Here is a 27428-nt window from a genome sequence, read left to right as displayed (position 1 = left end):
GACGCGACTTTTTTTCTTGTCCTGCCCGCGTTGCAGCTGTGTTTGCGGTGTTTGCGCGGAGCTGTCCCCGGCCAATGGTTCCACCGGAGTCCGTGACCTTGGGAATGCCCACCACTTTTGCTCCCCGACACCCTCCCACCGAGAAGCTGCTGGAATTCTGATCGTATCGCGCTGCTGGCGCCGTCTTCACTTTGCAACCCCAAAATTTCGCCATTTTTCGTTGCGCATCATGTCGAAGCGACCGGCCTTGGAGCCTCTCGAGGAAACGTACGACGCGCCATCGCCGGCCATGAAGCGCCCAAAAGTCGAGGATGAAGAAATGGACGACTCTGAGACAAACGGCGCGACAAGCAATGGGCATCTCATGAATCCGCGGGTGCAGGATCAAGAAAAGGTGGACATCTTGGGCGCAGATGCGGAGGAGCATGCGGAGCTTCAAGAAGCTGGCGCATTAGACGACCAAGACGACGACGAGCCTGTAGTCGCTGCGCCGAAGCGCCAGACGGCCCCAGAAGCCGGGTATACCGATCTCTACCTCGACACGATCAATCGCAAGGTTCTCGACTTCGACTTTGAGAAGCTGTGCTCCGTCACGCTATCCAACATCAACGTCTATGCTTGTCTGGTGTGTGGGAAATACTACCAGGGTCGGGGGCCAAAGTCACAAGCATATTTCCACGCGCTGGAAGAGGGGCATCATGTGTATGTCAACATGGAGACAAAGAAGGTCTATGTGCTTCCAGAGGGCTACGAGGTCAAGTCCAAGTCGCTCGACGACATCAAGTTTGTCGTAGACCCGCGCATGAGCAAGGAGGAAGTAGCCAAGTTGGACAAAGAGCCCAAGGTGTCGTGGGACCTGTCGAATCGCGAATACATACCGGGCTTTGTGGGCATGAACAACATCAAAGCAAACGACTACTTCAACGTGGTAATCCAAGCACTGGCGCACGTCGTCCCACTGCGAAACTACTTTATGCTCGAAGACCTGTCAAGCCGGCCTCAACTCGCCCAGCGCTTCAGCACCCTCGTCCGCAAGATCTGGAACCCACGCGCCTTCAAAACGCACGTGTCGCCGCACGAACTCCTCCAGGAAATCGCCCTGCGCTCCTCCAAGCGCTTCACACTAACCGACCAATCCGACCCCGTCGACTTCCTCTCCTGGTTCCTCAACAACCTGCACCTCGCCGTCGGCGGCTCACGCACAAAACCCAACAGCAGCATCATCCAGAAAGTCTTCCAAGGCACGCTGAAAATCGAACAACAAGAAATCACGGCCCGCGCCGACGCCGGCGACCGCCTCCGCTTCGAAGACGCGGCCGTCCAAACCGAAACCACAAAATTCCTCGTCCTAACCCTCGACCTGCCCGCCGCCCCGCTCTTCCAAGACGCACTCGAAAAAAACATCATCCCCCAAGTGCCCCTCGTCAACATCCTCTCCAAATACAACGGCGTAACGCCGCAGGAAAAATCAAAAAACAGAGTCCGATACCGCCTCCTCCACCCGCTACCCCCTTACCTCCTCTTCAACATCAAGCGCTTCTCCAAAAACAAATTCGTAGCTGAGCGCAACCCAACTATCGTCACCTTCCCCGTTCACTCCCTCGACATGGCGCCCTACGTCGAACCCAATCCCGCCGAATATCCCCCCGGCGAACCCATCTGGTACGATCTCGTAGCCAACATTACGCATGAGGCGGTTAAGAAGAAGGATGATAGTGTTGAGGGCGAGCAGGAAAGCAAGATTTGGAGAGTACAGGTCAAGGACCGTGCGAGAGAGGATTGGTATGGCATTCAGGATCTGTTTGTTGAAAAGGAGCGTGCTGAGACGCTGTTTACCAAGGAGGCCTATCTTATGGTTTGGGAGAGGAGGAGGGGGCAGAAGGGGAGGGGGAGGTCGTAGGAGGTGGTGGTGGGTAGGGGACGCTGGGCGGGAGGGAGTGAGGAAGGGAAGAGAGAGAGAGAGAGAGAGAGAGGGAGGGATGGCAGGATTGCTGTTGTTATTTTGTATAAATAGTTTGTTTTTTGGGGACTTCTGGAAAGAGAGAAGGAGAAAGAGAGAGAGATGCCATATACCTTGATCACATAGTGCGAAATACACACACACACACACACACACACAACAAGAAGAAGCAAATTTTTCCTTTTTTTTTACCAGCACTCACTCACTCATCAGATACTACCACTTTTGACCGATTTCATTGCACAGAACCCCACCAATCCAATCAGACCGCGCCTCGCTTGCCGACCAACAGCTCTACAAGCTGCTCCTCCGCCTCCGCGACTGGAACACAAACGTCCGCACCGCCCCCATCGCCCAGAAAATCCTCTTTACAATCGTAAAATCCTATCCTGCCTCCCGCCTCGCCGCCCTCCGACCCCGCGCCAAGGTCGGTGCCAAGGGTAGCTTGAAGGATGTCCTCGACGCTATCAAAGTGTATTCTGAGAGGCACTACAAGCGCGTTGAGGACCTTGTCGATGAGAGCTATCTGCTTGATTTTACCCTCAATGAAATGGATGAGGTGGCTGGCGAGCTGGCTGCTGTTCCTAATGGTACCGCGCAGATGCGACTTGAGAGGGATGTGGCTATGGTCGAGTAGGTACGTACGTAGGCGGGTTTGCCAAAAAAATATGGTTGAGATGCATGTTATGTATGTAGATATGGGGGGGGGGGGTTTTATCTCTTTTTTTTCTTCTTTTTTTTTCCTGAATTTATGTACTATGGCGTGTGCACATTTCAATGTCATATTTTCACACTCATAGTTGTTGTTTAGGACGTCGTCGACGGAGGCGAGGCCTGAAAGGCTGTTTGTGTCGGGGTTGTCTGTTTCGACGACGGATTTGAAGAGGGAGAAGAGGCGGGCGGGCTGGTCCATTTGCAGGGCGAGAACGATGGCGTCGCGGTAGTTTCCGGCGTAGGCGTAGTTTTGCAGCTTTTGGTCGAGCTCGATGCGTTCGGTTTCGGCGCTGGTGGCCGCTTCGAGCGTGGTGCTTGTCGTGTCTTGCCAGAAGGTGATGACGCTGTCGCCACCGCCAGACACGAGAGCACCCGTTTGCGGATGCGCAACGAGGGCCCAAACGCGATCGGTGTGGTTGTCGAGTGTGGACATGGCCTCGCCTGAGACGGAGTCCCAGATTTTGACCAGTCCGTCACCAGCGGCAGAGGCTACTTGCGGTCCTCGCTTGTCTCGCGCATCAACCGGACGATAAGGGAGCCATGCGAGCTTCAAGACACTGTTGGAATGTCCTTCGAGGGTAAGCAGACAGCTGTAGTCTGCCAGGCTCCAAATCTTGACTGTCTTGTCTCCACTGCCAGTGGCAATCAAGCCTTTGCCACCCGAGTTTGGAGCCTGTGAGTCTTTTGGCGCAAACTTGACGCTCCAAACACCACGTCGGTGGCCTCGAAGGACACCGATAGCCTCTCCCTCGGCAGCAGAGTATATCTTGACTGTGCGGTCTTGCGAGGCAGAAGCGAACAGCGTCCCAGACGGATCAATGTCGATTGCGTTAATGTCCTTGTCGTGTGCTTTGCGGGTGTATTTTGCTCGTAGTTTTCCCTTCATTTCCTTGGTGGTGTCCCATCGCTTAACCGTCCGATCTTGTGATCCGGTTACAATGTAGGCTGGAGGATGTGATAGCGGGTCTGTGAATGCAGCCGAGGATTCTTGGGGCACTGTGTGAGGCAGCGCAATGGCCCCCAGTGATTCGGCGTGGCCGGTGAGGACTGCTGCGCACGTATACGATCCGTTTTCAGGATCCAATCTCCATAGCCGGGCTGTGTTGTCTTTTGCACCTGTAACGAGCCAATGCCCTGACCAATCGACATCCAGACAGATGACAATGTCATCATGCCCTTTGAGAAGTCCTACATCTGCGCCAAAGTATCTGCCTTCTGTCGCATCGCCTCCGTCTGACTCGTTTAGCCTAATGATCCGGATGTCCTCCGAGTTGGTGTTCAATGCCATAAGAGATTTGTCGCGGCCAACGTATGCAATGTCAATGACTTCGTCATGCGTTCCAGAGACGCGGCGGAAGACTGCCAGAGGCTCGATGGTTTCTTCCATAACAAGCGACTCGGCGGATTTGGGAGAGTGGAAGTTGAGCACCTGATCGGCATGGACCGAGATCAGGTACGGTAATGACGGGTAGTGGAGGATATTGACAATCTCGTCCGTCTCTATTCCAGGCTCTTGCTCTGCGGTGAGCTCCCGTCCGCTCGATGCTGACCAAAGTCGGACTCGGCCATTTTCTCCACCAGAGTACAGAGTCATGCCATCTGCAATGAAACCAGCGCTTTCGATTCCTTCCAGCGCAGCAATTGTTCTCTGTGCTTTCCATTTGTGCGAGTCCCACACAATCAAAGTCTTGTCTCTGCTGCCAGAGACAAGTACCTTTTGGTGCGGCGAATACTGCAGCGATCGAACCACAGAAACATGCGAATCCAGTACTGCGGCGCTCTTTCTCTTGTGCAGATCCCAGATGCGTATTTTGCCATCCTCAGCACCAGATGCCAGTCGAAACTGTATCCGGCTCTCGCCCTGAGCTTCTTCCGCCTCTATGCCCTCCTGCCTCGACTTCCTCTTCCTCTTTTTGTTGTTCTCGGATGTATCGTCCCCCTCGGCGACCTCTACCTCGAAAAAGTGAAGCGCGGAAACAACACCACCGTGGCCATGGAAGGTATGGGTAGTGTAGCCGCCGCGAATATCCCAAACCTTGACGACACCATCTGCGCCTCCGGTTCCCAGCAGTGTTCCCGTGCGGTCTGTCGCCAATGTCACTACAGGAGACGTATGCGGCTTGAGCGTACGGAGGAGCTCTAGCTCGATAGAATCGTCTTCGCTCTCTGAGGGACTGAGGGAAAAGAGGCGCATAGATAGCGATCGCGAGCATACTATGAGATGCGATGCCGAGGGCGTTACTGGCGCGGGTTAGCGGCTGTGACTACAGAAAAGACGTCACCCTTACAGGTCAGTGCAGTGATGGGTTCACCGTCGCCCTCGATTCTTCCAAGCTCTTGTCCATTGGAGAGGTTGGTGAGGAGGACATCTTCACCCAAGCTCGCAGCTAGAATGCGCCCGTCCTGGCTCAATGCCAGGCTCCCGCCCGAGTATATAGGCTGCAAGGTGCGGGCGACCTCGTATGTAGTCTTTACGGCAGTTCTTTGCGCGGCCATGGTGGTGTGAAGGGTGCTGGTGTCTGGGGCCGGCGAGGTGGTGGGCGAGGCCTGTCGCGAAACTTGAGAAGGGAAAAAAGTTTATCGATAACGGCAGCCGCAGCCACGCGCTGACGTTTGGCGCAAGCGCGTCCGTCGGCCGCCTGTCTCTCGAGCACTCGACCACCAACGCAATGTCGACAGTGCTCTCAACACCCAGCATGTCCCCAAGATTGCACTCGGAGCAAGCGGGAATTGCATTCACCATCACTTACGCCCTATAATACTCGCCCACATTTCTACCGCCATGGGCCGACAAGCCTACCTGGACAAGATTGCCTTTGTATAGACCCCGCCCAAGCACCCCGCGCAAGACATGTCTAATGTCCAGGAATAGGGGCGGTCTGCCTTTCAGCCTACACAATCTGCTTCAGAGTCTCGAGACTACGTCCAGCTGGAATCAGCACAGTCCGAGATACCATCACGATACCACGAGGCCACAGCTAATAACTACGTCCAACTTTACGATGAGCGCGGCAACCCAATCAACCCACGGTCTCACCAATATGGAAGAAGGCTGAGAAGTGCCCAGAATGATGTGCTTGCATCGGTGGGCGTGGTGGAACGAAGACACTCGCCCGCCGAGGGACTGCCGGGTTCAAGCGAAGAGCGCCTTGAACTGCTTGAAGCCGAGGACACGGTGGGAAATGCAATCGCCTTGGCTACCACGCTCGTGGAAAACATGTGCACATGGTGGATTGGGACCCTCCGAGAGAGGATGCTGGTGCGGCGCACTGGGTCCATGCTGAAGCAGCCACTGCTAACATTGGCAGACATTTCGCTTTCACCATGGCCTTTCCTTTAATCAAATTGCTGTTTCCGAAGGCACCATCTCTGGGGCATCCCTGATTTATGCAGGGTTTGCCCCTCGAGTGTTTGCTACGATGAACATACAAGCTGCCGTTTATAGCACGTTCTTGTATCAGCCGGTTGAACGTTTGCTCTATGCAACGCGCGCGAGTGCAAAGACACGAAGCTTCTTCCGTCGGGCGAGAGGAATGTTAAAATCAAGGTATGTTGCATATGCGTCGGCTTGTGTATTCGCTTACCCTGGGTAGCCTTCGCTTCGGCCTGGAGCTTGTTTGCTTCCCGTTCTTCTATCACGCGGCATTGCAACGCTTGGGTCTCGTACCCGCCCGCCCCCTACTCCCATCGTGGCGCACTCTTATCCCTTTTACAAGCTCGTCGCCACTACTACCACTCTCGTTGCACTACGACGCCTGTAGTTCCGGTTTGGATTTTTTCAGGGCTATTGTGACTTCGCCAGTGGTTCTCTTGTGTGTGGAACACTCGATGGAGCGCTGGATTTACGCCTGTGTGTACGAAGCTGTCGAGTCGTCCATTATTCGCCCTGACAAGCCTGATACGCCTCACCGGGACGCCAACGGGAAAGACCGTGCCCTGGCTGTGCTGGGGCTCCGCCGGCAATCACCTCCGCTAATCCGAAATGCCATCCAGACGGTACTCGCAATGCTTGGTTGGGCCTCGCCAGTGACATGGCCGAGCACAGTGCAGAAGCAAGCCATTGAGCTTGCCCCCACACTAGATTCAAGAAATGACCGGACGATAGACATTGGTGGCACACGAGTCACGAACGCTACACCACTAAATCTACCCGTCGTGCAGACACGGGAAGAGAGCGGGAGCGAGCCAATAGATATGGGAGTGATCAACATGCAGATGGACATATTGGAAGAGCTGATGCGTTCTACGACGCCACCGGCCTCAACAGCAGAGTCAGAGCAAGACGAAAACGACCCACGGATACGTATTACGTCACGGGAAGGCATTGTGGAGATGGAAGTTCGTCTTCCGCCTCGGACACTGTCCACTCATACCGAGGTTGCCGAAGCCTTTGGTTCTTCTCGAGACCACGGAGCTGGCGATCTGTCCAGTGCAGCACACTTGGCGGACAAGAAGTCGTATCATCGAGTGACTCAGTTGTCGTGCGAGCCTGCTCAGATGATTAGTGCCATGGTACGCGCTCAGCTTGTTGGTCTGGCCATGCTTCCCATCCGCATGGTGACTTTACGCACAATTGCTTCGCACTATCTGGCCAGCCAAGGACTGCACGCAGGCCCGCACCGTAGCGTCAGTTCACTAGACTTTGTCAATAACTTTAGCTGGGTCGGGGTGGGCAGTTTGCTTTCGCGGATAGCGCTCTGTGGCGCGTTGGAGATGACGATTGATCTCCGTCTATGGGAGTGGCAGTATCTTGTGATTACGCAGCTTGGACAGAAGGTGTTTGGGTGGGGTGTGCTGTAAAGCAGCTTGTCAGTGTGCCTGTCTGGCTGTATGTTGGAGGGTGGAGGTGTCAAGAGGCAGTGCCGGTGACATGGCGTTGCATGACACGGCTGAAGTTTGATGGGAATATTCTGACTGGTCCCTGTGTTGAGATGGTCGGCAGCACCCGATGCAATGGCCTCCAAGTGGCACTTTTGGGTGTTTCACGAGTGACTAGATTTGAGTGCCGGCATCAGCAAAGTACCGAACAGAGCACAGCGGCGACCTCTCCACGATTCGCGTGGGACTGGCCCCCCTTTTGATCCTAGCGACGAGCCAGTTCCCCCACCAAAGTGTATGCAGTATGGGCGATCGAACCCACTGGTGTAGCGATTGCGGAATGCGATGTGTTGAGTTGAGATCGGACCGGAGAAAGCGCTATCGCGTACACCAGGATGGGTTCTCTCGGCGGCCCAAAGCGGGACCATGGGGGGGCGCACTGGCCGTCCGCTACCCAACTCAGTCATCCCGTCGACGAGGCACTGCCGTAAGCAGATGCGATTGGACGAGCTAAAATGCAAGGAGGCCGTTTTAAGTCAACCGTGGCGTTGGCAAGCGGAGATTGCAAATGACTTTGGTGTAGGGGAGCAGACGTCTGCCAGCATGCGTCGAGTGCCGGCAGCCGGCGACGCGTAGTGGAGCATTGAGGTCGTGACAAAGAGGCGCGGGCGGCATGAAGAGCAGTGTCGGGGAGGGATGCGCAGGGGATCGTCTCCGGGGCGGCGTGTGTTGTTGCAGACGCCGTTGACGCAAGCCGTCGCTGGGGAAACGGGTGCAGCGGAAGAGGGAGTCAGCAGCAGCGCGAGAGTTTGTGAGGCGGGAGACGAGCGGTCGTGGGAGACATGGGAGCCAGGGCGCAGTCGAGATTGACCGGACACGAGGGCGTCTCGGCTGGTGATGGGGCGAGAGTGAGCAGCAGGCGTGCCGACGACGACGACGAATGGGTGCTTGCATATAGCCGGAATCATGGGCGTGCAGGCCCAGGCTAGCCAGGCTGGGCCAGGGCCAGGGCCAGAGCCAGGGTCCTTGGGGGGAGCAGCCAACGTACGCTTGGACTACTGGACGGCAAGGCCTACCCTAACGTGCTTGCTAAGTCTGTGGCCCGCGTATGTAAGAAAAAGAGAATGGTCGACGCGGACGTGTGCGTGGACGGGGCAACGTGGGTGGTGTGGTGTTGGTGTCGTGGCGGTGGGTGCGTGGGTGGAGGGAGGGAGGGAGGGAGGGAGGGAGGTGTATAGGCGGGGGTAGGAGGGCAGGGCCGGGCAGGACAGGGCAGGAGCAGGGCAGGACAGGGCAGGAGCAGGTGAAGGTGAAGCCCCTTTTGCAGCGCAGCACCAAGCAACGCATCAAGCACCAAGCACCAAGCCCGCACGCAGGAGGCAGGTGCCGGCTAGCCCACGCTGCCTGCGCCTGCACCGGCTGGATCGCGCCTGCCGTCTCCGCACGCGCCTGGGGAAGTCGCAGCCAGCAAACTCTCCCACTCGTTCCTGCCCTGCCCTGCCCTGTAGCGGAGGTTTTGTCGGTCGCTCCTTCTCTCGGGCCCCCTGCACCCTTCACGTATCCGCCGCCCAGGGGAGGAGCACGCTTGGGCTTTTCGGCGACGAGCGGAGCCATTCATCAACGCTCCTTTTTCCCCACCACGCCGGGCCCGACGCCCTGCTTGTGCTGGCTGCCACTGCGCGCAGAGAGACACAGAGAGAGCGCCAGCCCGCGAGCGAGACCGGCACCCGACCCCCAAGACCCTGAGTCTCCTGCCTGTCCTGACACATCCCGACCATCCTCATCGTCGCCATATCGCCGTCACCCCCTCCCCCTCGCGCCCCCGACTGCTTCCGCCGCGCGTGCACGCCAGGAAATCCCTTCCTCCCCACACTGCCACTGTATCAGCCGCCGCCGCCGCCCACGCCTGTTGTTTCCCGCCGCCCGCGTCCCCTGCCCGCTGCCGGTCTACATACGAGCGTGCCAGCGTGAATGCTGCGGGTGAGTCCACGCCCACCGCTTCCCACGCCTCTATTTCCTTGCATCGCCACGCCTGTCCGACTCTGCTGAGCATAGCCGGGTACGCGACGGACATGTGTGCAGTGGCGTAGAGGGACCACCACTTGCAAAATAAAAAAAAACAAACGGCAATCGCGCCAGCAGGCCAGCGCCAACATCTGCCACGCAGCCGGCATTAGCACTCCTACACCCGCGCCACGCTCCTCCAACATGTCGGGCAACTCGCTCCCTCGCCCTGCGCGCTCCTCGATTGCGCCGCCCACAGGTCCGCTGCCTTCGCTGCCCGTCGCAAAGTCTCGCAGCGCCAATGCCGGTCCCACGTCCCGCCCCTCACTGCTCCCCGGCGCCACAAACACCCGCACAGTGTCCTCCTCTGCCCTGCCTCACCGGTCCCTGTCAAGTTCCAAGCTCGCTTCCACTGCTTCGGCCTTGCCCTCGGACGAGGGCGGCTCTGGCACTGCATCAGGCAAAGCCCTACGCAAGACCGTCAGCATTGGCTCCTTTCCGCAACCCCCAAGGCATGGCGGACGCTCCACGCCCGGAAGTCCGCTCGCGACAAGCTCCACGCCCGCAGCAGACGCTCCCGGCTCCAGAATCTCATCCGGATCGAATAAATCTGTACCCTCGCGCGACAGCAGTCTCAAGATGCCTCGGACCTCGAATATGGGTGGCGCGCGGGGTCTGCTGCCCAAGTCGCCCCTCTCCCCTCCCAGCCTACTCAACGGCAGCGCAGACTCGGTCGCCATCGAGGCCGGACATCTGAGTCTCCCCTCTCCGCCGCACAGCCGCAACTCGTCTCCCCAGGGCTCGTATACAACAAGCGCGACTACCGCTGAAGATGGCGAGGACGGCGCGCAAAAAGATGGCAAGCCAGGCAAGGACGGAAAAGGCAACGTCATTGTCAGCGTACGAGTGCGCCCGGACGCTGCAAAAGATGGCAAGCCCGACTTGCAATGGGAGGTCAACAACAAGCGCGCCCTGATAGCCTACCGGGGCAAGGAGGGTGGAGACTACTACTATGGTACAGTTTGCACACGCCGACTCCTGCAACGACTGGGCCCAGCTGACTCAACGTGTCCTAGATAACGTATTCGACCCCCAAGATAACAACGCACGCGTCTACGATGCGGCAGCCAAGCGACTTGTTCGACGGGTCATGGAAGGCTATCACGGTACCGTTTTCGCCTATGGCATGACTGGAACTGGTAAAACTTTCTCCATGCAAGGCACGGCAACCAACCCTGGTGTAATCCCACTGGCCATCACGGACATCTTCTCGTACATCCGAGAGACGCCCCAGCGTGAATTCCTCCTGCGGGTCAGCTACATTGAAATTTACAACGAAAAGATTATCGATTTGCTGGTGGGACCCCCTGCTGGCATGAACGGTCAGACTGGGCCTGTTGAGGAAATCAAGCTGCGCGAGGACAGCAAGCGTGGTGTTTATGCGACGCCGCTCAAGGAAGAAATTGTGCAGAGTCCGACACAGCTGCTGAGAGTGATTGCCCGAGGAGACAACTCGCGAAAGGTGGCAGGCACACAGTTCAATGCCCGCAGTTCGCGAAGTCACGCTGTTGTGCAGATTGTCGTCGAAAGCAGAGAGCGAGCACCTGGTCCTGTAGCATCGGGCGGGGACAAACGGTCAGCCATTGTACCGGGTGGCGTCCGTGTTTCGACACTGAGTCTGATCGATTTAGCCGGGTCGGAAAAGGCTGCTGACAGCAAAGAGAGACGGACCGAAGGTTCGCATATCAACAAGAGTTTACTTACCTTGGGTACAGTCATCGGCCGCTTGGCTTCTGACAAGGACAAGTCTGAAAAAGACAAGGGCAAGGGCGACAAGCATCTACCATACCGAGACAGCAAACTCACACGACTTTTGCAACCCGCGCTCTCCGGTAACTCGCTGGTCAGCATTCTGTGCACGATTCAAATCGGCGCTAGTGGCAGTCCTGCAGCCGCGGCAAGCCATACCGGCGAAACCTTGAATACTCTCAAGTTTGCATCTCGAGCTAAGAATAATATTGTCAGCCACGCCAAGAAGGCCGACGACTCTGTTGGGGCTGGTGGAGATGCCGGGAGCCGGGCGCTGCTGGACCGCTACAGATTGGAGATTGAAGACCTAAAGAGACAGCTTGCAGAGGGCAAGTCCAAGGAGACCAAGCAAAAGGAAGAGGATGACGACTTGAGGAAAGACAAGGAGGAAGAGAAGGCCCGCGAGCTCCAAGACAAGCAACGACACGAAGAGCAGATGCTTGAGATGCAGCTGGCCAGGACTGCATTGAAGGAGCGAATCGAGCATTTGAATCGCTTGATTTTGAGTTCAAAGTCACTTGGGGTCAACAATGGCCGTTCTTTCTCATCCCTGAGCCTGCAGCGCGGCTCCGTGATGAGCAACACGCCCGCGGATATGAGGCCCGTGTCAATCCGCTCTTCTGCAAGTCATGCCACGCTGGGAGTTTGCAGCCATCGAAAAAGCACGCCCCAGCTACACCTGGACGGTTCCGAAGAGGACGATTCGATCGGCGACAACGGCGACGGGTACGCAAGCCAGAGCATACAGATACAAGCACTGCAAGCCGACCTTTCGGACAAGAACCGGTACATTGCTACGCTGGAAAAGCGCTTGTTGCACGCGCGAAGAGCAAGCCATTCTCGCATCTCTCTGTCATTGACACACCGACTCACGAGCAGTGAGGAAGGCGGCATGATTGCAGCTCTTGCCGAGAGAGACAACGAGATTGTGAATCTGCGGGCACAACTCGAAGACAAGGAGCGAATGATTGCGGCCCTTACGTCAGCGCGCAAGAAGAGCGAAACAGCACACGACTTGGGAAGCGAATCCCCCGGGAGCCGTCGCACTTCGGGCTACCAACGCAGTGCGAGCGACGGCAGCGCGATCAGCCTTGCCCAGAAAGGCCCAACGTCGCCTGTTGGCGGCGTCAAATCACACTTCCTTCCTGGGGCGACGACCAACGGCTCGACCAAGAACATTGAAGAGATGACACGCATGCTTGACGAGATGATCACGGGTCGCGTTGAGAAGACTGCCAGGCGCAGCAGTTTGATGCCAGTCACTGAAGGCTGATGGGCGCTTGGCCACGCAGCGAGTGCGAGGGCGAACAGTACCGCATCAGTTCGTCCATGAACAAGCGAAGTACCGTAATGGAGATGAGAAATGCCAGCATCGGCGGTGCCGGACAAAGTACTTCAAAAGTTTCTTTTTATTTCTTCTTTCTTTCCGCGTTCAGCAATCTCTCTTAGACTCGACGGCATCCATAGCGACTGGCGTTGGTTGGGTCACGGAGCATAATGGTGGCAAAGGCATGGGACCCGAGCTGGAAACCGGGAACCGCACACGAGATGGGTATGGCACGGGCATGTGTGAATGGGGGAGGCCTACTGTTGTACTGCTGCTCCCCCCATTCGACGCGGCCCCGGGCGGATTGTACACTATTACTTTGTTTCTTCTTCTTCTCCTTCTCCTTCTTCTCTTTCTGCGCTTTTTCTTCTTCTTGTTATCTTCCTGTGCCAAGGGAATTTCGACCTGATACCCCTTTTTTATCTTACATAGCTCCGCAGATGGTTTGTTGTTTATGATTCACATATAGTAGCCATATTCAGTAGCTCCTTGGTCCGTCTTGGATGGATGACATGGACTGGTTTCATCAGTAGGATAGCTAGAAGCGCCGTTGCATGATGTTTACATATATATATATATATATATATATACGTATGGCTCTGAAGAACAAAGCTCTAGAGAGAGCAATACCACGGAGATGGCGTAGGTGGAGTGGAGGTGTAGTTGTGATCCTAGTGATGGTGATGGTGCTAGTGGCCAGATGCATCGTAGCCGCGGGTCGATCCCACGAGGCTGAGCCGTGGCCGTCTTACTGCATACATGGCGGGCTCGGCATGACACAGTTGCAGAGCATCTATTTGTGGCCAAAGCTGCTTCTATTTCCACTGCGCAGCGAATAGATGGCCATGGGCTGCCAACGGCCATGGGCAACGGTGGCGGACGCTGTCATGTGGTTCCTCGCTCGCCGCTAGCGCCGGAGCGCGCCTCCGCTCAGCGCCGGCGCATCAACGAGCGCCACTAACCGGCCACGCTGAAACAACCTCGCCCCTCGCCCCCGCACACGCAACGAAATGAGCTCCCCTCCGACTAGTGGTAGCACGACGCCTTCCGCCATCCTCATGCCACCGCCGCTGCAATAACTAAGGCCCCGTCTTCCCCCAATCTTACCTTTGATCCTACCACGGCCTCTGCAGCCCTTCTCGAGTCGGCCCTCCCGTGCACCCGGCCCGCCTACTGGTCTTTCTGCAACGCATCCTCCGAGATTGTCGGACTCGAGTACCTGGCTCCTGGATGACGATCGTTTGTCTGCGCAATTCCCCTCCGACTTCGTTTGGGTTGTGAAACCACTCTTGCACCAGGGACCAGCATCCTGTGCAAATGTCCCATCGCCGCCCTTGTTGCCAACTTGTCTGTATGGATTCGTGAAGGCGCCCTGTCTTTCTTCCTCTCTTCTTGTTTCTCTTCTTCTTCTTCTTCTTCTTCTTCTTCTTCTTCTTCTTCTTCTTCTTCTTCTTCTTCTTCTCCCTCACTTTTCTTCTCTCTACATACTCTCAAGGCCCGGGGACTGTGTCCTGACACTTCGACTTTCCTTCTACTGTACACACTTTCTTGCTTGAAAGGCAGTGCCTTTATCCCCTCCTTGACTACCCTTTGCATTTTTCCCCGTTCACAGCGATCACTCTGCACGGGTCAGAGGTGTCCTGCATAACGCTTCATCATCCAAGTCGTACCACACGCACGGCCATCAGATCGCCCGGTTGGGCCGGAATCACACACCTGTCCCCAGCTTCACCTTCAGCTGTCAGCAGAGCTCATAACTGAGCAATATTTCAGTGTCCAATATGCTGAACCAGGCCACGAAAAAGTTGACCAAGATGCACGCACGACGGAACCCCAATCTGTCTCTACAGTCGACAGCCCACTATTCGCAGTTGGAACCCCCACCTCACTCGGCCACCTCAAGCGCTTTCCTCTCTCCCACAGCCCCCTCACGGCGAGGACTGCTTGCAAGATCCCCCCCTGCAAGCCCGAGTCTTCCGAGTCTGCTACCAAAGCATGGAAAGAACCCAAGGAGAAACCACACCAAGCTGGTCAAGAGGATACTCATAGGATGCTGTGTCATAGCTTTTGTGTTGTGGATCGTGTTGAGACAGGTATACGTAAACACGCACCACACAACTGGATACGAGGACGAGATGGAAAACGACTGGGAAATGGTCGGAGGGAGCCGACTGCCACATGAGCCCTCTGCTGTCGCACTCGTGGATGCAAAGGGCAAGACGAGGTGGACAATATCGATACCAGCAACCTACGACTTCCCCCTGGAACCCAGACACTACCGCGACATTTGCCACCAGTCTATGGAGGTGGCAAAGGAAATCCGACAAGGAGCACAGAAATCGTCAAACTTGGCCAGGAGGATGTTGGGCTACTACCAAAAGGACCAGTATTACATCGACATCCAAGAGGCGGAAGAACAGGCACTGTTGCCGCCCTCCAAGGCTGGGAAGAGGCCCAAGAACTTTGTCGACGATGCATCGATGAAGGATGGAGTGCCAAAGGAGGGGCTCAAGGTCTGTGAAAAGAGCTTGACCTACGTCATGGAGACGGAAGATCCTGGGTTTGGCACTACGCTGATGCGATTGTGGATGTCGTACGGTCTGGCAAAATCCGAGAACCGTGCCTTTTTCATTGACGACTCCCGCTGGTAAGTTCCTAACCTCACAGAAGCACCGGGGTTATTGGAAACTGACAGTGACCAGGCCCTACGGCAAGTACTTGACCTACTTTCAACCCCCACCTGCTGTAGACTGTCTTCCTCCGCCAACTTCCCATATCGTCCCTTGTCCACATACAGCCCGCCACATCATGACCAGTGCCGCAACCATTAGGAACACATTCGGCCACGCTTTTACCGAGGAATGGGAGGATCCTACCAAGGGGGGCGTACTGCGACAAGTTAACATCTTCGGCCTTGCCCGCGTTGGATACGAAGCTCTCTTTAAGATGCGCGAGGAGGACGAAAAGTACGTGCTTCAAAAGTCTTTGGACATGTACGGTTCTATCAAGGCTGAAGGTGGGATCAGCATTGGCATGCACGTCCGGCACGGAGACAAGCACCCCTTTGAATTCCAGTACCAGGAGGACTATGTCCCGCTTACGAGATACATTGACACAGCGCGCGATATCTATATTGAAATTGTAGAAGGCGAGTCTCCAAAGAAGCGCAACTTACTTTCGTCCCCCTTTTCCAAAGACCCCGTCCAAGCGCGCCATACCAGCTCAAAGATGGTGCTTGCCTCGGACGACCCACTCGTCTACGATTCACCGGAGCTTGGCCCGAACAGTGTGCGGGCACAGGACCGCATTGCGCTCGCTACCAAGGCTCAGCTCGAAGCTGCTCAAAAAGAACCCAAGAAGAACCGGTGGATTGACGAGATCACGGGCTGGGAAGGCGGCTTCTATCGCAACATTTTCTTCTCGCTCGGCCAACCCGTGGGCAACGCCCAAGACACGCAGAAGATCAATCCTGCCGAAGTTTCTCCTGATGCCATGAAACTACGTGAGCTCGTCGGCCGCGCTTATCTCCTTGACCTGGCCATGTTAAGCAAGGCCGACACAGTCATTTGTACGGTGAGCAGTTCGACCTGCAAGCTCTTGGCCGTCATGATGGGCTGGGACAATGCCATTATCCAGAACAAGTGGCGGAATATCGATGGCGCGTTTGACTGGCGGGGCGTCGTATGGTGAAGTCGGCCGACAGTAGTCAGCAAACCTTTTAACCTTTTTTTTTCGTGACGTGGTTTCTTTTCTTGTTCTTATGTTTGAAGCACACTAGATTTTTTTTTACTCAAAGTCTGTAGCCACAATCCTACGTACACGCTGGTTTTTCTCATCAAATATTTCGTGCCCCTGTTAATGTCTGTGTGTGAATGTAGATGTGTAACTAAGTCAGCACATGTGTGTTCTCTCTCCCAATGACATAATGCTCAGCCTTAGCCATCATCGTCCCCTTTTTACTGTACCCTTTTTTTGTTTGTGCCTCGGCTCCTCCCCCACCGCGTTACCGCTTTCAGCCATCAAGCTCACTAATCATGGTGCCGCGGCGCGCGCGCACGCGCGTGAAGCAACCACCCTCCATTCCCCTTCCCTTCCCCTTCTTACACACCCCCAGGCTTTTTTCTCTCTTTCTCTTTTTCCCTCCCCCCGCATCATCATCATCATCATCAAACGCACGGTCCCCACACACACACACACACACACACATAGAGCACCGAAAGTATATACAATCTGCTCGACCACACCGAGGGGACAGTTTTCGGTCTTTTTTCTTTTTCGCTTGCTTACTATTATCCGCACTATTCCTACTACGATTACGGCGACTACGACTACGATTACGCCTCGTATTCGCTAGTGTGATATAATCAGAGTAGAGTGCAGGTAGTGTTTGCTTTGTAGTGGTTAAGATGGCTGAACAGCAACAACAACAACAACAACAGCAGAAAGAGGGGAAGCAGCGACAGGGAAAGAGGAAAATCACGTTTTACTTTGATATCGTGAGTCCGTTTGCGTATATTGCGTATTATATTTTCAAGGTATGTCTGTCTTTCTATCCGTCCGTCCGTCTGTCTGTCTGTCTGTCTGTCGCTTTTCAGCGTTTAAATTGTGTTTGGATGAAAGAGAAGGAGAAGTAGGCATGTTTCAAATGGTAGGAAATAGCGATATAAAAAGACAGTCTGAAAATACGGAGGCATGTGTGTTTATCCTGCGAGTTTTCATGTTTGTTGCCTAGAAGAGCATTGGGGAAAGCGGTGGTTGGTGTATGTCGAGAATTGTGACTAACACGAAGAATTTTGAAAAAATAGACGTCGCCAGTCTTCAACCAAGTCGAAATCACTCATGTACCCGTTTTCCTGGGCGGTCTGATGCATGCGACTGGGAATGTGGCGCCGATGAATGTTAAGAGTATGTTGCTGCTGTTTTTCTTTTGGTTTTTGATCTGGACTTGGCGGATGATGAGTTTCCCTCGTTGCATTCCCCTCCTTCTGTCTGTCGAGCTGGCTCATTCCCTCTCTCTCGACTGGATGGCATACAGGTAATGTAAAATACGTTTTTTACGTATGGAAAGAGAGGGAGAAAAGAGATGATGATGATGATGATGCATATCCACACCCCCCCTCGATTTCAAACTCCATAGCTTTCCCCCCCCCTCACACCCCCTTTACAGCAACACGACAAGTCTAACCCCCCAAAAAAAAAGACAAAGGCAAATGGATCGAGCGCGAACGCAAACGCTTCACTACAGCCTTCCAAATCCCCTTTTCCGCGACCCCAATCCCCAATTTCCCCATCTTCACGCTGCCCATGCAGCGCGCGCTGACCGCGCTCTCGCTATCGCACCCACACAAACTCGATGCCGCCATGGACCTCATCTGGCAGAACTTCTGGGCCACGTACAACGAGCCCGAGAAGCCGGAGAACCTGCGCGCGCTGCTGACGACGGTGCTGGGCAGTGAGGTGGAGGCACAGGATGTGATGGAGAGAGCCAAGAGCGAGCAGGTGAAGAAGTTGCTTACGGAACGGACCATGAGGGCATTTGATGAGGGCGCGTTTGGACTCCCGTGGTTTGTGGGTACGTCTCTCCGTCTCTCTCCGTCTTTCTGCCCACTTTCTTTCTCCTACCTGTCTAGATTTCTCCGTGGGCTTGTTCTTTTCTTTTCTTTGGAGGGGAAGAGATATATATATATGTGTGTGTGTGTACGTAAGTGATATACACCAACTAACATTGTCCCCACAGCTACCAATGCCAAAGGCGAATCCGAAGGCTTCTGGGGCGTCGATTATATCGGTAGGCTGTGTGATCATTTGGAAATTGAGAGGCCGGTTGGTAAGCAGTGGCGCGCTGTGTTGTAGGTGGTGGATTTGAAATATAGTACAAGCGTACGTGTGTGTGTGTATGTGTGTGTGTGGTTTGGCCATCTTGCTTCGTCTAGTCTTCGTATTTATATTTTGCAGCTGCGAAAAGGCAAAATGGTATTCTTGATTGTGCTTAGTGCTTAGTGCTGCGCTTGTTGTTGCTTAGAACGCTGTGCCATGTGCAGGCTGAATGGAAGCTTAGATGGAATTCTGAGTCCGGCTTTGGGAATTTGTTGTTTCGGGATGTTGGAATGGGATGGACGAGGTTCAGATGGGTGGGGGAAGAGATAGCGTGAGCACGTGGTAATCAAACAGAGAAAACAGAATGATTTGAGCGTCTTTTTCAAACATTTGGTAATGAAAGTTCTGCGTCAAACTCAAAGTTAGTAATTGAAATGGAGCGATGATGAAAAGTACTGGTACTCTAACCTGCCAGAACGCTACAAACCAGGTTCCTCATATATTTCAAATGCCCATTCCTAGTAATACGCCGCCTTCATTACAATTACCGTGTATACCTCGCTGCCGCCCCACTATACTCTTGCTTATCATAAACAGTCTACCTCACACGCATCCTTCCCCAGCCACCCCCATCCATTCTATTACCCCACATCACATACCACCCACCCCAAACCATATTCTCACTTCTACCCCTCAAACATCTTGGTAGTACTAACATTAATCCGACTCCAACGCGCGCCCTTCTTCAGCGCGCGAACAAACTGCGCAGGCCAATAGACATGGTACAAAACGAAAAAGGGAACAGGGTCTTCAAACGTATACGTGCCGTCTTTCCAGGACGCGACGTGTGTTGTAAAAGTCGTGAGATTGTGCATGAGTTGTTGCGAGGAGGTGGAGCCAGATAACAAGTCGAGAAAAGGCAGGATGACGAAAGAAACGAGATCGTGGCCAATCCAGTAGTAGCTGGGTGTTGGTGTCCGGGGAAAGACGGGGCCTGGTTTGGTCTTGGAGGGTATGCGGTCGGGACTGGTGAAAACGGAGAGATAGGCATCTGCCATTTCGGGGGTCTGCTCAAATAGTACAACGGCTGTGTGGGCGCGCGGGTTGCATTCGATGGGGTAGAATTTGGCATCGTTGCCCTTGTCGTCGTCTTCAACCAGAAAGTCGAAGCTGAGATGTCCGGTAAAGCTCTCGCCGCCATCTTGGCAGACGCGCTCGGTGAATTCGAGCATCTTCCGGCTCAAGGGAGAGGACGCGGGAAGCGGTTCGTAGTGCATGAGGAGCTCGAGACTGGGGCAGCTGGTGAAGGCTTTGACTTTTCCGCGGATGACAAGTGCATGTGTGCAGTACTCTTTTCCCTTGATAAACTGCTGGAGCTGGAACGGGTTGTCTCTGCGGATGTTGAGCGAGCGAATGTACTCGGTGGTTGCATCCGGTGATTCAAAAGGAAGTAGAGTCATCATGTTGTTCCTGGCCTTGTCGTCGACACCAATTGGCTTCATAATAAACTTTCGCCCGTTTCCCCTCCTGTCTTCCCACGGGGTCCTATGAAGCTCTCTCATGAGCACATCGAGCGCTTCGTAGGCGTTCGTGCAGCGGTGTGATTCCGGGGTCGGCAGACCAAGCGATCCAATGTAGTCGATGAATTTGTCCTTTTCGTGAAACTTCTCGACAACATCTTCGCGAAACTGGATGGCTTCAAACTGGCGTCCCTGCTCTTTTGCCTGCTTCTCTGCCAGCCGGACGACCTCTCCGTCCTCGAGAGCGGCGACTACACTGGAGCAGGATATCCATAGATCGACCTTTTCGTGGCGAATAACGGAGAGGATAGAGTCAATGTATGGATCTGCATCGTCGCCATTGGGCGTTTCCAGGCGGTAGTATCGGGAGATGGCGGTGGAAAAGCGACCTGGTGATAGGGCGGAAATGTCGGCACCAATGATGCGGTGCGGAGTGTGCTGAGCCAGATTTCGAGCAATGGTCAGGCCCTTTGTCATGGACACGCCGGTAACGAGAACCGTCTTGCGTCGTCTGGTTGCTGCCACATGTCTCTTATCCTCTTTGGTGAATGTTGCATTGCGCTCGCCATGGAGCTTCGTCACGGCCAGGCCCAGCAGCACCAGAGCAGCCGAGACAGGCGCGAGCACCGCGCTCAGGGCCAGTAGAAGCACATTCTTCCACAAATGGCTGTAGTAAAAGGGCACAGCTGCATCGGCTCTGTTGCTTTGGACCATGTTTTCTGGCGTCGCGAGTGCTGGTGGGAGGAGCTCGTGACCTCGGCACTTGTTTCGTGCAGCGCTTCACCGTTCAGACGGTCCTGACACACCACCACGGCCTTACGTTGATCCCAGGCGCCGCGGCCAGTGGCGTGTATCCACGCAGATGCTGCAAGCTGCACGTAATGAATGCTAGCGGCTCAGACGGCTCCGTATCACGCTGTCCGTACGTGCATGGGTGAGGGAAGGGGGCGATGTGCGTGGGGCAGCCAACAAAAGATATGGGGATGTTGTCGGGCAAGTCTCAGTGGCTAGTCTTGCACGTCATCGTTATTTCACCCCATGTACGACTTCTGGCACGCTAGAAGAAATGGGCCCCGAGTGGCATTTAGCACAGTGGATCCTGATCTGGGCAGTGGGAATGCGATCTGGAACGTGATCAGCGGATGGGCTCCAAGGGTTCAGCTTCATTTGGCGGCTGCAGGTGCTGCATGTTTGCTTCTGTGCAATCCCAGCCGGCATATTGCTGCATACATAGTCACTGCATTGCATTCCGTGGCGCTCGCAAAGACTGTCAAAGACTCCCGTAGCTGGCCCATCAGCATGGAGGATTGCATGCCAGGTCACGTTGGCTTGTGTAGCCATTCAAGTACGTATTCCAACTCCAGGCCTGCTGCCATGTGCATGCCACGTCCGTCACTGAGCCGTCCTTGACCCACTAGCACCAGAACCAATGCCTGCTCCAACTGCGCCGCGCTTGTTTTTTTTTTGCACCGTCAGGCGCCTCTACACCTACGCGACGCATCGCGTAATCTCGATGCCATCCTGTGCTGCTCAGTACGTGTCCGCGGAGTGCCTGAGCGTGCAAACCTACTGGTACGCCCGTGGGCTCAAAGCTGTTGATCAATTGGCTCTCGTACTGCAAGTACGGGTTGCCTTTGCTTTCGCTGAACTTGGCCTTGCCGTATCGCTTCTCGTACATGGTGACATTCGTCCCAGCAATGCCATTGAGGTTGACTGGGCCGCCCTCTCCGGCGTCCTTGACCTTTTCCTCAACACTCGACCTGACATACTTCAGGTATGGCGGGTTTCCAGGGTTAACGACGTTATCCGCTGCGAGGACCGAGCCCTTTGTCACCAGACCGAGCTCTTCGCAGAGCTTCAGATCTGTCGTATAGGCTGGTTTGTAGTGGTCTAGGAACACGAGATCAACGTGCTTCAGTTGGCCAGACGCTGCAAGACGCGCGATTCCCTCGTCACTCGAGCCCACGACTACCTTGACCAGATCGCTAAGACCTGCGAGGTCGACGAGAGACATGATGACTGCAGCGAATGCGGGGTCGCGCTCGAAGCTGAAGTATCGCTCGCCGCCTGCTTTGCGTACTGCGTTGGCGAAAAGAATGCACGAGTAGCCAACGTAGCCACCGAGTTCTATCTAAAGCATTGTCAGAGGCTGTCATTATTCCTAGGGATTGGCATACCATGGTTTTCGGCTTGACCTCCGCAATCAAGTCTGTGACAATGCGGCCCTTGTCCTCTCCCACATTCATGAGATACTTCTTTGTCCGCCCGTATTCGTCAATGGCAGCCAGGACATGTTCCGGTGAGCCTCGAATGTTTTGGATATTGGGGTGTGAGTAAACAAAGTGCAGCAGTTCAATTTCTCGTCCGTCGTCGAAGAAAGCACCCTCTTCCTCTTGCGCTGCGTACGCTTTGCTTTGGTCGAAGCTGCCCATGATTGCTCTCAATTGTCAATTGATGGCGATATGAAAATGTATTCAATGGCCGTGAACCCGACGCGTCCGAGGGCTTCTTTGGAGCCCCTCAACGCGTCGACCTTAGCATTAGTGTGGTGCGGGGCTACTGCTAATCATGACGAAATCCATGCAGGAACATGTACAACGGTGGATAGGCCTTTGTCTCCCAGTAATACGCAATCTACAAAAACCGCATTCCGTGGCGAGAAGCTCGGGTGCCATCGCTTATGTTGGGGCATTATCAACGGCATACCGCAATGAGCCGCCGCAGAATTGCTTTTGCTGCCAAACCCCCGTATTGCGCGTGGGATGCCAATGTAGCTGAGACGTTGGATCATGCCAGTTTTGTGCGTCCAAGCCGTTTGTGCATCGACAAAGCCGCTTGGCACTAACTGCGGCGAGGTCAATGGGGGGTACCATGTGGATACTCTGTATGTGGGCCGCTTCACTGGTGCAAGTCTGGTTCCGTGTGGTATTGACGTTAAAGGCCATATACCTGTCGTCAACGATCTAGAGCTGGGAAGTATCTCCTAGCCTGTTGGGGTTGGCGGATTGCTTCCATGACAGCGTAAGCCTGTTCTTGCCTGGCAATATCGTTCAGCGATCTGGAGATCCGCCAAACTTTATCTACCCGAAGCGGGAGCTAGCATCGAAAACTCCCTACGATCTTCCCACTTTTTACCTCGGTGCCTGAAGCGTCCCTGGAGTCCGGAGAGGTTGAAAGTGGCATTTTGTGGTACCGGGAGTTTACGATGTCCTGCCTACACAAAGCACCCGTCTGCTACTCGCTGGTCATTCCCTCAACATGTCTCTAGGGTGTCAGTTACCGTTCAATGCAGGCAGCAGATTATAGTGGATATGATGTGATTTTCCATGCCTGCCCCGCAGTCGTAGTGTATTCCTCACTCCACAAATACGGATGAGACTCCGTGTTTGGTACTGAATCGGTTAGCAGCTTGTACTACACCAATTGCGCCCCAGGCCGATTGCGATTACTCTGGTTCTGCTTTTTCCAAAGCATGCAAAAGCCCATGCTGCTTGGGCAAATCGCATCTTCCATGTGCCAGAGCCGGATTTTACCGCTACGGGAGTTCTCGCCTCCAGAGTCATAACATCATTGCTGACCAGTAAGAGTCTAGTTTCGCTCCTAGTAAGCCCGTACCAAGTCTGAACAACAAGGGATGTACGAGTGGCCGCATCATGAACGAAAACGGTGCGTATGGTTGACGTCTCCAGAGTGCTCTCGGTGCTCAAGAGCCAATGGAAGCAGAGCGTGGACCGCAAGTCATGCCAGTACTAGCAAGTGACACACGTCCCCTGAAATCCTATATAGAGCAGATGTCTCCGTACTTTGATCCTGCAGAACTCAACTTCTCTCATTCACATTTCTTCCCATTCTCTTCACCATGTCAGACCTGAAGGCTTCCGTCGTCGAGACCCAAAACGGCTTCCATGTCGAGGGGTACGAGAAGATTGAATACGACTTCACCTTCCTCGATGGCGTCTTCAACCCTGCCAACAACAATCTGGCCAAGTGCTATGAGCGCTGGGGCCGGTGTCTGGCCGTCATGGACTTGAACATCTTCAACATCTATGGTGACGAGATGCAAAAGTACTTTGACCACCACAACCTGCCCTTGACCATCCACAAAACCATGATTGGCGAAAAGGCCAAGTCCATGGAGACTCTTCTCAGCATCGTTGACTCGATGACTGACTTTGGTATCATCCGCAAGGAGCCTGTTCTTGTAGTCGTAAGTTGTTTGGTGAAGTCGGTTGTTGTTTGGTTGGTGCTGACACATTGTAGGGCGGTGGATTAGTGACTGACGTTGCTGGGTAAAATATAGCTCTTAAGGCACTCTGGCCTGACTGCGTTGAGAAGGCAGAGCTAACTCGTGGTCCTAGATTTGCCTGTGCCGCCTACCGAAGGAATACAAACTTCATTCGTATTCCCACAACCGTCATCGGCCTGATTGATGCCAGTGTCAGCATCAAGGTCGCTGTCAACTATGGCAATTACAAGAACCGCCTCGGAGCTTACCACGCTCCCATGCACACCTTCTTGGACTTTTCGTTCCTCAAGACCCTACCCGAGGGTCAGGTACGGAATGGTTTCGCAGAATTGATCAAGATTTCAACCTGTGCTCACAAGCCGACATTCGACTTGCTGGACAAGTACTGCGAGAAGCTGATTACTTCCCGCTTCGGCCGTGAGGGCAATGACAAGGAGGTTCTCCAGGCTGCGGATGAAATAAACCGCGCTGGTATCCATGAGATGTTGAAGCTAGAGACACCCAACCTTCACGAGATCGGTCTTGACCGTGTCATTGCTTACGGCCACACCTGGAGCCCTCTGCACGAGGTAAGAATGCTATAAATTGTGAACCTGAACGTTACTGACCTTCTCAAAGCTCTCACCCAAGGTCCCACTTCGTCACGGCCATGCCATCTCCATTGACATGGCTTACTCTGCCACATTGGCTAACGAGCGTGGCCTACTTAGTGACGAGGAGCACAAGAGGCTTTTGAACTTGTTCTCCAGGGCTGGTCTGTCCATGGACCACGAGCTCTTCGACGAGGAGATGCTCGACAAGGCCACCAAGGCCATCTTGAAGACGCGTGACGGCTTGCTTCGCGCTGCCGTACCGAACCCTATCGGAACCTGTGTCTTCCTCAATGATGTCTCTGCCGAGGAGATGAACAAGGCTCTCCGAAGACACAAGGAGCTGATGAAGGAGTACCCTCGCCAGGGTGCTGGTCTCGACGCTTATGTCGATGCGTCCGACACTGGGTACACGGTGAACGACAAGCCTATTGAGGAGGCCATGCACGAATCAAAGAAGGTGATGAACGGCATGAGCAATGGTGCTGTAAACGGTTCCGCCAAGGGCCATGCCAACATGCTACCTCAGGGTCTGCAGGAGGTCATGGTGAATGGATACGAGAACGGATTCAAGAACTAGACGACGACATTGCTGCGAATAAGTCCGACTAGGCAAGCGCATGTCAGATGGTGGAAGAAGAACGAATAGATTCTTCTGAGCGGTAGCACTGTTGTATCCTGCATGGATAGCGACCTGCTCATGAACCACCCATAAATATCAAAAAAATATATTGACTTTCGGAATCTGTATCCAAGTTTGTTGATTCTTGTGACCTCGAGTAGTGATTCTTTCAGCGTGCGTCAAAAGATCAAATGATCGGTATTATTTGCGTGGGTGATATATCTTGCTTGGCGTGCGTGCCTCGAGAGGTGACTTTGTTTAGATGGCGTCAAAACGTTAAACTGTGGTCATTGTTTGCGTGGTGATGAACATGTTTGAACCTGTACGCTGCTTGAAATTGTAAGTTGTTTCAATCTGTAAGCTGTTTGAACCTGTGAGCTGTAGACTGCTGCTGTTATGCTCGTTGCGCAGAGAGTAGCGCATGCCGATAGTTACAATCGCATCTCGCAACCCTCTCCTCAAAGCATTATGGCCGGCAAATATCAATCCATGGTACCCCCAACCGTCCTGTCATGTGTATTAGGAAGACTCGAGCTCGAGCACACAGCGAAGGATGAGGACCTCGGTCCCTCTGGCCCGTGCGTCGTTTCCACACCAAAAAAATCTCCTCCCATCCAGCGTGTGGCACGTGCGCGGGTCTTGGCACCAGGCATAAAACCCAGCCGTCCCTCTTCCACCGGGTTTCGCTCTTCGATCAAAAAAATACAAACGACCCCAGCCACGACTACTAGAACATTTTTGTCTTTTAGTTGCCAGCCACTACGGTGGCGTGGGGTCGAAGAGCGATATCTCCTGTAGGAAGCTGGCATCTCGTTGGGTCGTCTTTGGTGATGGCGATGGGATGGCGGTGTCGATTTATTGGGAGGACATACTTTTCCTTGAGTGGACCTTTGGCGGTGACTGGGAAATATGTCTGCTAGCATTGCGCAGAAGCGCGTTGCTGGTTACGAGCATTCGTATCTGTGTCTTGCTCGCGGTGCTGGGTGAATACTTCATGACCGACTTGCGCAAGTCATGCTGGCACTCTGCTGCACCGCAGCCCGACATGCTAGATTACATCAATCGAGACCAGGACATGTACGAAGGCTATCATGATGCATCATTGTCATTAATTGATGGCATAGCTGTCATGCCTTGATTTCGTGAACATGGCAATCATTGCCGGTGCCTTTTCCATGCCGGCTACCGATTCTGTACCGTCAAGTGTTCTAGACCCCCTCAAGCCCTATAGCCTCTATGGAATTGCCACCTTCACATCATCCTCGTACTCTACATCCTTGATGCCGTCCTTTGTTATGGCCTTGACCATGACACCCTTGAAATCAATCGGTAGACGGCGCTTGAGCTCCTCGGTGCACATGCGCATGATCTTGAGGCCTTGCTCGTAGTCGATGTCCGGGTGGTGGTGCTTATCGAGCAGGGAGAGGCAGTAGTACCTGGAATGCATGTGTTAGCATCATTGATTTCGGTGGGCGAGAAGACGACATACTGAGCATAGCCATGTGCCGCATAAGGAAGCGATGCTTGACTCGCCAGGTAGTCAATCCAGTATAATGTAGGCTTGTCCGCAATCGTGTCGTAGCCGCCGAGAAGAAGGTTTACTGTGTAAGGTTTCCGTGACCTCAGGGCTGATGCAAGCTCTCCCCGGACAAAGTTGGCCGTTGCAGCTGGCGACAGCTCCATGTTGTTGCGCATCGAGTATAGCTGGACGTTTGCTTGGATGAACTCGGCGAATTGGACAGTGTCGCCAGCCTCGCCTGAAAAGGCCATCAGCGTGTGCGTGTTTAGTGCCCGGGTCTTGTCGTCCGAGGCTTTGAGGATGGTGGCGCCTCGCATGGCGGCTTTGGAGGCGGCGATGAGGGTGAAGTCCTTGCCCGTGATACCTAGAAGGACCTCCATGGTTGCTGGCTGCTCAGTCTGTCAAGGCTGATGATTGTGGTTCGGGGAATGCTGTCTCGGTGACGCCTGGAGGGGTTCAGAGAGGCCTGGGTGCTGGAGGGG

The 27428-nt window shown here is 54.4% G+C and overlaps 10 protein-coding genes across 10 annotated transcripts; 7 read left to right on the top strand and 3 right to left on the bottom strand.

Moving 5' to 3' along the window:
- Positions 1-229: 229 nt before the first annotated feature.
- SETTUDRAFT_174679 (uncharacterized protein) lies at positions 230-1967 on the top strand (the record flags this gene model as incomplete). Its single annotated transcript, XM_008033400.1, has 2 exons — positions 230-407; positions 441-1967. The coding sequence occupies 2 exons, from the start codon at positions 230-232 to the stop codon at positions 1898-1900; spliced, it is 1638 nt and encodes a 545-aa protein (XP_008031591.1). The 3' UTR covers positions 1901-1967.
- A 255-nt stretch (positions 1968-2222) lies between these two features.
- SETTUDRAFT_182128 (uncharacterized protein) lies at positions 2223-5182 on the bottom strand (the record flags this gene model as incomplete). Its single annotated transcript, XM_008033399.1, has 2 exons — positions 4963-5182; positions 2223-4915 (listed from the first exon to the last, which is right to left on the bottom strand). The coding sequence occupies exons 1-2, from the start codon at positions 5168-5170 to the stop codon at positions 2223-2225; spliced, it is 2901 nt and encodes a 966-aa protein (XP_008031590.1). The 5' UTR covers positions 5171-5182.
- Positions 5183-5456: 274 nt separating this feature from the next.
- On the top strand, positions 5457-7474 carry SETTUDRAFT_35917 (uncharacterized protein; the record flags this gene model as incomplete). The annotated part of the gene is made up of 4 exons (XM_008033071.1): positions 5457-5492; positions 5547-5933; positions 5983-6221; positions 6268-7474. The coding sequence occupies 4 exons, from the start codon at positions 5457-5459 to the stop codon at positions 7472-7474; spliced, it is 1869 nt and encodes a 622-aa protein (XP_008031262.1).
- Positions 7475-9700: 2226 nt separating this feature from the next.
- SETTUDRAFT_24544 (uncharacterized protein) lies at positions 9701-12578 on the top strand (the record flags this gene model as incomplete). The annotated part of the gene is made up of 2 exons (XM_008033007.1): positions 9701-10511; positions 10573-12578. The coding sequence occupies 2 exons, from the start codon at positions 9701-9703 to the stop codon at positions 12576-12578; spliced, it is 2817 nt and encodes a 938-aa protein (XP_008031198.1).
- Positions 12579-14413: 1835 nt separating this feature from the next.
- SETTUDRAFT_144264 (uncharacterized protein) lies at positions 14414-16451 on the top strand (the record flags this gene model as incomplete). Its single annotated transcript, XM_008033398.1, has 2 exons — positions 14414-15279; positions 15335-16451. The coding sequence occupies 2 exons, from the start codon at positions 14414-14416 to the stop codon at positions 16320-16322; spliced, it is 1854 nt and encodes a 617-aa protein (XP_008031589.1). The 3' UTR covers positions 16323-16451.
- A 379-nt stretch (positions 16452-16830) lies between these two features.
- SETTUDRAFT_166429 (uncharacterized protein) lies at positions 16831-18585 on the top strand. Its single transcript, XM_008033397.1, has 4 exons — positions 16831-17167; positions 17438-17537; positions 17833-18204; positions 18370-18585. Exons 1-4 carry the CDS (start codon positions 17039-17041, stop codon positions 18483-18485), a joined length of 717 nt encoding a protein of 238 aa, XP_008031588.1. The 5' UTR covers positions 16831-17038; the 3' UTR covers positions 18486-18585.
- A 550-nt stretch (positions 18586-19135) lies between these two features.
- SETTUDRAFT_157992 (uncharacterized protein) lies at positions 19136-22401 on the bottom strand (the record flags this gene model as incomplete). Its single annotated transcript, XM_008033396.1, has 4 exons — positions 19136-20636; positions 21456-21457; positions 21540-22100; positions 22147-22401. The coding sequence occupies 4 exons, from the start codon at positions 22399-22401 to the stop codon at positions 19136-19138; spliced, it is 2319 nt and encodes a 772-aa protein (XP_008031587.1).
- Positions 22402-22679: 278 nt separating this feature from the next.
- Positions 22680-22956, top strand: SETTUDRAFT_24539 (uncharacterized protein; the record flags this gene model as incomplete). The annotated part of the gene is made up of 2 exons (XM_008033006.1): positions 22680-22769; positions 22825-22956. 2 exons carry the CDS (start codon positions 22680-22682, stop codon positions 22954-22956), a joined length of 222 nt encoding a protein of 73 aa, XP_008031197.1.
- An 872-nt stretch (positions 22957-23828) lies between these two features.
- SETTUDRAFT_100700 (uncharacterized protein) lies at positions 23829-25385 on the top strand (the record flags this gene model as incomplete). The annotated part of the gene is made up of 4 exons (XM_008033395.1): positions 23829-24176; positions 24230-24258; positions 24328-24784; positions 24834-25385. 4 exons carry the CDS (start codon positions 23829-23831, stop codon positions 25383-25385), a joined length of 1386 nt encoding a protein of 461 aa, XP_008031586.1.
- Positions 25386-26520: 1135 nt separating this feature from the next.
- SETTUDRAFT_166427 (uncharacterized protein) lies at positions 26521-27369 on the bottom strand. Its single transcript, XM_008033394.1, has 2 exons — positions 26917-27369; positions 26521-26863 (listed from the first exon to the last, which is right to left on the bottom strand). The coding sequence occupies exons 1-2, from the start codon at positions 27324-27326 to the stop codon at positions 26662-26664; spliced, it is 612 nt and encodes a 203-aa protein (XP_008031585.1). The 5' UTR covers positions 27327-27369; the 3' UTR covers positions 26521-26661.
- Between the last annotated feature and the right edge of the window lie 59 nt (positions 27370-27428).

The sequence above is a fragment of the Exserohilum turcica genome (assembly GCF_000359705.1).
Source record: "Exserohilum turcica Et28A unplaced genomic scaffold SETTUscaffold_9, whole genome shotgun sequence".
NCBI classification, from domain to species: Eukaryota; Fungi; Ascomycota; class Dothideomycetes; order Pleosporales; family Pleosporaceae; genus Exserohilum; species Exserohilum turcicum.
Note: the sequence above shows the minus strand (reverse complement) of the source record. Positions and strands in the feature narration are given on the sequence as shown.

Bases quoted from the DNA above. Each gene is read 5' to 3' on its own strand.
- SETTUDRAFT_166429 (XM_008033397.1), top strand. From the start codon at position 17,039: ATGGCTGAACAGCAACAACAACAACAACAACAGCAGAAAGAGGGGAAG. The intron at 17,168-17,437 runs GTATGTCTGTCT...TTGAAAAAATAG, and splicing joins TTGCGTATTATATTTTCAAG to ACGTCGCCAGTCTTCAACCA. The intron at 18,205-18,369 runs GTACGTCTCTCC...TTGTCCCCACAG, and splicing joins TGGACTCCCGTGGTTTGTGG to CTACCAATGCCAAAGGCGAA.
- SETTUDRAFT_166427 (XM_008033394.1), bottom strand. From the start codon at position 27,326: ATGGAGGTCCTTCTAGGTATCACGGGCAAGGACTTCACCCTCATCGCC. The intron at 26,864-26,916 runs GTATGTCGTCTT...CATGCATTCCAG, and splicing joins GCGGCACATGGCTATGCTCA to GTACTACTGCCTCTCCCTGC.